At 33.9% G+C, this 8,179-nt stretch overlaps 1 protein-coding gene across 1 annotated transcript; it reads right to left on the reverse strand.

Moving 5' to 3' along the window:
- Window positions 1-245: 245 nt before the first annotated feature.
- LOC128920326 (uncharacterized) lies at window positions 246-1,637 on the reverse strand. The gene is made up of 4 exons (XM_054227409.1): window positions 1,452-1,637; window positions 1,042-1,382; window positions 830-980; window positions 246-775 (listed from the first exon to the last, which is right to left on the reverse strand). The coding sequence occupies exons 1-4, from the start codon at window positions 1,621-1,623 to the stop codon at window positions 246-248; spliced, it is 1,194 nt and encodes a 397-aa protein (XP_054083384.1). The 5' UTR covers window positions 1,624-1,637.
- Between the last annotated feature and the right edge of the window lie 6,542 nt (window positions 1,638-8,179).

Consider the following 8,179-nt stretch of genomic DNA (forward strand, 5'->3'; position numbering starts at 1 on the left):
TTATTTTTCTCCAATTTTTTTCATTATATTAACTTAAAACTACTACTTCAAGGAAATATTTTTGTTCATATCAATTTATTTAATACATCTAGAAATATTAAAACTTAAATTAATTCTGATTTTTTATAGGACTTATATTAGGACTTAGGAGGAACTGTTTTTCTTCTTCTTTATTTGTAAGAATAGTATTGAAATCCTTTATAAATGTAATACCTCTTTCCGCTGTATCATTAGTAACAAGCAATTTAACTTAAACCTTTTAATTCAGCTTTACTCAAGTGAAATTGATCACGAAACAGAAATATTTTCAAGGAATATATTCCCTTTGACATCCAACGTGCATGACTTGTAACTCCGGGAGTTTTAAATTTACCACCATTGTCACCAAGAAATGTAAGTACTAGACGTAAAAATTCTTCGTGGTCAGCACGAACAAACGTTTTTTGTAATTGTGAATGACAAAATTGTTTGATGTCATTGCAGATGCCATCACTTATATGAGATTTTATATCTCCACAGTCGAGCCCACTCTTAAATGATGAAGTGTCAATATTTGGCCAGGCTTTGGCAAATCTCTCGAAAATTGAGACTTCTGGTGCTTGAGTCACTTTGAAATGCAGGTCGAATACACTACGCAAGTATATTTCTAGAATGTGGTGACGGCATGGTAACGTCAACAAATTTCTTCCTAACATGCGTTGCAATTGAGCGCATGCTCCATTTATTGGACCAGTATTAGTGGACGTGGTGTCAAAAGACATGCCTTCTACGCGATCTAAAATATTCCATTTACTAAGTGTATCAAAAACGGCTATAGCTATATCTTCACCAGTGGCAGATATAAGTTTTGGAGCGCCTAGAAATTTGGATTCGCCATTATAACTAACAAGCACTGCAATTCGCTCAACTTTTATTTTTCCAATTAGATCTGGCAATACTTTACCATCCCAGTGGACGACCATTGCTTGTGTATCACTTAGCTAGAATAGGATATTATTAGTATTTAAATAACCTATACGTATATTTTCAATCATGGTATACTTTGTCAATAAAACTCTCTTGAATCCTCTGTGATTCTTTTCTGCGATGCTCTTCCCTCAGTCTATGGAGAGTAGAACGATTGACTACCAAGTCGCTAGTGCAATGGCCCAATGCTTCTGCAGTCGCCATCAGAATGTGCATCGCCTTTCCATCGCTTACTTTGGCGCTATCAAGTGCTGAAAGCAATCGCGGTGTGATAAAATGTTTTCTTCCCCTGTTAGTACAAGTTGAAGCAGTGTGTTTTGTATTTTTTTTCACATTGGTTTCCGCTACTTCAGGCTCACTGTCACCAATATCTTCTTCATAGTCCATACCAAAATCGTCGAGTTCGTTGAGTTCGACTATACAATATCATTTTAAAATTGACCATTACCACTATAAATAAAATTAATTTCATTTGATAAACTTACGATTCACTTCCGACATTTGTTGATGTTTCCTTTTCCTAGACATTTCTTTCTCAATGCGGTGATCTGCTCTGTTTTGTCGCCGATACAATACCATGTCAGCACCGGCCATGCTACCAGGCCGACCTTTTTGACTTTGTAGAATCAAAAATTCCTTGTCTTCGCTAATACGCATGTTTTGTAAGGCATCTCTATGAGCAATGTCAAACAAATTATCCAATTCTGCAGAAAAGTCTTCAACAATTTTTTTCTGAACATCAGATCTCTTATTTGGTACGGTTTTTTGAATCTTCTGCCATAATTTGTACAGAGATTCTAATTTATCGACACACCTAGCTACATCCTTTGTCGAGCTTGTTGCCAAAATATTAATACAGCATTTATTGTTAATTTTGCACTTTCTCTCAATTGCCGATACACAAATATAATGTTGTAAAATAGTAATTGCAGTACTTGTTTGTTCGATGGTAGTTTAGCACCTGTTATCTGATGAGAAATTCTTCCAATTAGTTCAATATTCACAACTTGTTCAGAACGTTGTCGTGTTTGTATATGTAATGTACTCGCAGTTGCTGGTAATTCACTCATTTCTGTTTTTTATTAAATAATCACAATTTCGCACAAATTAACACATCTGATTTCAAATGCCAAACAAACGAGAGTGACAATTATTGAAACAAGTGAAGCTAATAAAAGCGTATTAAAAAGAACACAGTCCATTTACCGTTTTATTTCGCTGCCCAAAAATACCGTTACCAAAGTCTGCAGTCGTACGTTTTTTATTTTTGCAAATATTGCTGGTTCATGTTGCAAAAATAAAGCAATCGACAGTTAAGACGATGGCGCGATAAAAAAATATTATTTACCGTTTTTTCACTCGAAATAAGAACAAAATATTATTAAAATTATTCTTTATATCGTGCTAGTTGAGACATATTAAAGCATACATATTCATTTAATAAATACACTAAAAGAAAAATTGATTCTTGAATACAAAAAACTTGTTTTTTCCTATAGGAAGGCAATTTTTAATTTAAAAACGTTTCCGCGCCGTCTTCCCATCATCCGATTGTCCCCAAATTTTTTTTTAAACATTTTTACATAAAAAGGAAAGAAATTAGCCCATTCTGTTAACTTAAAACACTATTTCAAAAATCTCCTTATAACGTAGAACACCCCTAATGTTTATCCATTTCTGTATATTTTTGCCTTTAATATTTCACCTTTATACCATTATTTCTAGTAATTAATTTCAAGATAATTTCTTATTGGATTTGTTAATAAAATACATTGCAGGTATTAATCTTAATGGAACGTCCGTCCATTTTTTTACAAAACGGAAAATGGGCGTGGCGTCGCCCATTTATGGGTCAAAAACCATATCTCAGGAACTACTTGACCGATTTCAATGAAACTTGGTTTGTGATAGTTTCCTTACCTCTCAATAATATGTTGTGAAAATTTGCCAAATCGCTTCACAGCTACGTCTAATTCCCATATAACTCAATTTTGAATTCTTTTGATTCGTTCACTTTATAATACATATATACATTAGGAACAAATGAAGATAGCGGAATAAAACATTACACAAATACTGTATTTGAGCTGTGACATCACTTGTGGAAAAATTTTCAAAATCGAACCATGACTTTTCAAGGCCCCTGATATCGAACATGAAAAACTCAGTGCCTAAGGTTAATTTTTCACCGAAAATATAGGTAAATCCCTCAGATATTTTTATGTAATTCATTCCCTCTGAATTTTTTTCTTATAACAGTTTCTCTCTGTACCTGAAATGGTAAAAAACGGGTCATAACTTCCTTAGGAATTACCTCAGTCCCCATATACTATTTATGATGATTTTCGTTATTCTGTTGAACTTTATACCGAATATATGGGTCGAATTGTGTTATCTTTATAAAATTACATCAATAAATTGCGAGAGAATAAAGTGTTCGGTTACACCCGAACTTAGCCCTTCCTTACTTGTTTCATTATGTGTTTATTTACATTGTATATTTGCTTGCTATTTACAGTTTTACATAAATAAAAGAAAAACCCGTATCTGGTAAAAAAGATCAAACATTCGTTGGCTCTAAAACTGTTACTTTAAAAAATTAAATTAATTGCTTTCAGGAAAATCATATTTGATATATATATATATGATTATACACATAAATACATATATATTTAATTCATACATAAAAACTCACACGCAAACTACTGTAGTTCTCCAACCGTAAAAACTCTCCCAAATGGATATGAATACTTTTGAGTAGGTTGGCATGCCAGCAAATGAACACGACCGGAAAATTGCTTAAACAAATTGTCAATTTGAATTTAAACGATTGTTTGCCTATCACTTTCGAATTATCACCATATGCGAACCGCTGCCGCCGCTGACCATTTACAATAGAGAAGCAGACACGGCTAAAAAGAATTAACTTGAATAAAAACAAAGGATATCGATGGCCGAAAATCGCACGCAATAATACCACGCTTCACACACACATATGTACATTCATATCGCTCTATAAAACAGTGAAGTGTGCAAAACAAATGCAGCGGCGCATGAAAAATCGCCTACTGGAAGCCGAATCACTGAATAATATCAAGACCACGAATATTCAAGCACGAGCACGACTATATCGGTCCGTTGCAGTTATCCCACTCGAGAAGGGTTCTGTGTTTGGCGCACAGCCGATGAACTGTGCGAGCTGCAAATTTAAACGGTTACTCGTCTGACAATGTCAGGCGAAATCATTGTGACAGCAAAAATCCTAAAAACGCACTGGACCCAACAAGTCATCAGTCGCCTAACTGGCCAACTAGTGTAACATGCATATTTGCCAGTTGGCCCTGCACATACTAGGGCAGCTTTGTGGGCGGCGAGCACACACTCTTAAGGGAGAGTGAAGAGGTCAACCGTGAAATGTTTCATGTGTGATGGCGTTTTGCCTTTTTTATGGCCACTTTTCGGTGGGCGCATTTGCGTTGAGCTTCCCCATGGATTTTATATTTGTTTGCGTGGTTACTTTTACGATAAAAATGTTCCATGTAGAGATAAATTAATTCAAATCAGCAAAAAATTCGTAATAATATTGAGAAACACATATAGTTGCCTGGTTGTAATCGGTGAGAACTAGGTGAACTTATAAAAGGGTATCCTATTGGTCAGATAATTGGAGACAGTTTCATATTCTCTATCAACTCACGAAATCATTCTGCTCTGGTTTTTCTAGTTATGTATATGTTTTAGTTATCTTGGTCTTACTTGTTGACGTGAATTTGCATATATTGACTTCTGAGTGATGAATGTCCAATTGGCTTCTAGAATACGGTGAGGTCCCCTAATGACATTTCGACTGTCCTAATTTTCGTTCTATCTTTTCTTTAGATCAATTTAATGAATTTTCCCGCCGTAATTATTATTATTTTCTTTATACCACATTTTTTGACTTTGGCTATTCCGTTTCGCTCATTTTTGCTTTATGCAGACCAAGCTGTCTAGATTATCTCCACTTTGAAGAAAAGTGATTGAGAATGACAAATAAGTGGATCGTCCTATCTAAAACTCCAATTCGGGTATGTGTCTTGAGTATTAAAAGAATTTCCTAAAGGTTTTGGTAGCATTGTTAGGTTGTTTCTTAATTTTTTTAATATTTTAAAATATAGTTCAAGGCTACTCATTAAGCATTTCATGACTACCAAAAAAAGGTTCGTGATTTGACTACTGATTTCAAATCTTAGTTTTTAAATCAAAGCGAATTACCCGACATCATGCTTGATCAGAACTCTTGAATATCGTCCACTATATTAAAAAAAGCAAAGCAATTTATTTAAAAATTAAATTTTGTTTCCTTATGTTCATTTTCCTACTGGATATGCATATACTCTAAAATAATATACGTATGTATATGGTATAGCAAACATTCAGGCACTGCTAATATGGTGGCAAACATACGAATGAGCAGTTGAAATGGACTTTGAACTTGCTGGTGTATAAAAACCATAGACATCAAATAAAAATGTGTCTCCGGACGTGTGTACATATATATATAAGTACAAAACATATGTGTATATGCACTTGTGGAAACTAGTTAGCAAGCTGGCATATGGAAAATAGCGCTACCATATGTTACTCGTAGTTAGAAAATGCTAAAAACAGCGCTCCAACTGTTCACAGGCATATGACATATGGAAATGCACGAGGTCCTACTCAGTCACTCGTTAAAATTTAGGTTAATATTTTGTATATACATGGTGACAAACTGATATATTGAATTTGTACATTTGTGCTTAGGTTGTGTCTGAACATTATTGGATTTCATTAAAAATGAAACAGTAAAATATTTCAAATTGTTAAGGTCTTATATATTAGCCTTATATCTATATGTGATATTTCTACAATCTATAAACTTCCATAATGTTATTACATAACTAACAAACAAACAGGTGTTAGATCTCTAGAAGCATCTATTAGAGCATTTCATTTAGATTAGAAGTATTTCTTTATAACCCTTTTGAAGCCTTTCCATAATCGAAAAAGCCATTCCGAATATATTGAGTTTACTAGCGTCACATTATATTTAATCAGCTAGCAATGAAAGTGAATTGCATAAAGGAACTGGATTACAGTAAAATAGATTGGAAAAATTGTACCAGTTTACGATCTGTGGCGGAAATGTCTCATTTGTTTAATGGAGGGCATCATGAGGTATTTATACTTATTATACATGCGCTGAAAAATAAATGCATTAACAATGAAACATCATATTCTTGAATGAGGACACAGTTTTATTCTACTACATATTCACCATATTGGGTAATGAGTTTGTTGTAACTGTCTTCCAACATTTCGATACAGATTCGAAAATATGAAGACACCATCAACAAAGGCGTTTCTTTTTATACTGATCTTATTTGCATGAAAAATAGTTGCATGGGGCCAAATCTGGCAAATAGGTGTGTGGGAAACTATTCTTGAATTTATCGGTCATATCACATGGTGAATGAAACGTTGTCTTGGTGAAAGAGAAGCGAAATACACATTTTGCAAATCTTCTACAGTTAAGACTTTGTGTCCAATGGATGGGGTGACTCGATAAGCCCAAGGATTTCCCTCATATTACGAAATCGCTTTCTATTATCAGAAATGAGCCTCCTTTATAATTATATTAAAAACAATATTCGTCACCAAATATCCTGCTCCACTGGCTTGCGAGGTACCATGGTGTATACGTAACTTTAAGTTTGACTCAATTTTAAATAAAAGTTGAACAGTTAACATTCGGAGCCTTTCACTAAAACCCGAAGTAAGAAAGTGATTTATAATAATTATGAGCTCCTTCGAGAATTTGAAAACATTTCGAAAAATTAAGGTACTTAATATTTACAGCAGCTTATGACTGTTTACCTTATATTCACCTCATTATCTCATTTATAGTAAAACATCGTAGATAATTGAATAATTGTAGATAATATTATTTTTAAAACTCCAAAGGTTCCCACTTTAGTGTTTAACCCATCTCCATATTCGTATACTTTATTTATTGGCAATGTACCTGTGAAGAAGCTTTTTAGCACTCGTATGACTTTATTTGTTGATGATAAAAATAATGATATCGTTCTACTTACCACCTCTCTGCACATGCCTCTTCCCCTATTTTCAGTCCTTTTCTCTTTTAAGAACTAATTAGAATTAAGTGCTGTTTCTAAGAATTGTGCACCAAACCTAAGCCAATCTTAAATTAGAACAACCAAAATTATTTAATTCTCAATCTTTCCCCTTGCTTCCAAGAATGCTGAGTTCGTATAATGCACTAAAATCGCTTCGCTTAGCGTGTAATAATAAACAGCTGAAGCAAAAATCAAAAATGATATTTTATAAAACGAAAATAATTTTCTAAACGCCTATAGCCATACTCACTACTAAACCGCTTAAATTTCAGCAAATTTGATTTCAACAAATTTCAAGCGATGCACATCTCTGGCAAATTACTTTATTGCGTAAACAATTAAACTTTTCAAACTTTGACGATAATAAAATTACTGCGCGTTTTGATTTCCCGTCATGCCATTGTTTGATTTGCTCAATCTAGCATCCAACTCTGTAGTACAACCACCAACGAAAGCGCACATGTACATGCACACACACACACATATGCAGTCGTTTTCAAACACTAGAAGCCATAAATGGTAATTGACAAAATTGTTGCAGGCAATTATCAAATTTGCGAAATTGATAGTCCAAAAGTTTTTTTTTTTTGTTTTTGTTGGCAAATCAAAAGGAAAGTAAATTCTCTTTTGTGTAAACAGAATAACGGGTTAAACGAGTTGGGAGGTCGGATATATTGGTGAAAGTGGTCAGTTTGTCAATACCGAAGTGGTGAAGAGCAAATAATAGCAAAGTAAATGGAAATTACAAAATATATGTGTGAGTGTGTAAAAGTCGTCTACAAAATCTGAATTCTGTTTGGTAAGTCCTCCTGGCGTTAACACATTAGGGGCCACTTTAGCGTGCGACTACAGATAATAGAATGTTTAGTTAACAAAATTACAACGAAATTGAATGTGGGGATGTTTTTACAGCAGTGATGCACTGTTAATGATCATATGCTTCTTCAGATTCATCAAATTCTGAGTACTAATGATGGTTTGCGATTATATTGAAGAGAGCGCTACCTACGTTAATATGTACATAGTTCAGAGATAAATTGGCTAATTGTTTT

This window comes from Zeugodacus cucurbitae, chromosome 3 (genome assembly GCF_028554725.1).
Source record: "Zeugodacus cucurbitae isolate PBARC_wt_2022May chromosome 3, idZeuCucr1.2, whole genome shotgun sequence".
Classification (NCBI taxonomy): Eukaryota; Metazoa; Arthropoda; class Insecta; order Diptera; family Tephritidae; genus Zeugodacus; species Zeugodacus cucurbitae.

Coding starts and splice junctions, on each gene's coding strand:
- LOC128920326 (XM_054227409.1), bottom strand. CDS start 1,623: ATGCGTATTAGCGAAGACAAGGAATTTTTGATTCTACAAAGTCAAAAA. Junction 981..1,041: donor AAGAGAGTTTTATTGACAAA/GTATACCATGAT, acceptor ATCCTATTCTAG/CTAAGTGATACACAAGCAAT. Junction 776..829: donor AAAACTTATATCTGCCACTG/GTGAAGATATAG, acceptor GGAATATTTTAG/ATCGCGTAGAAGGCATGTCT.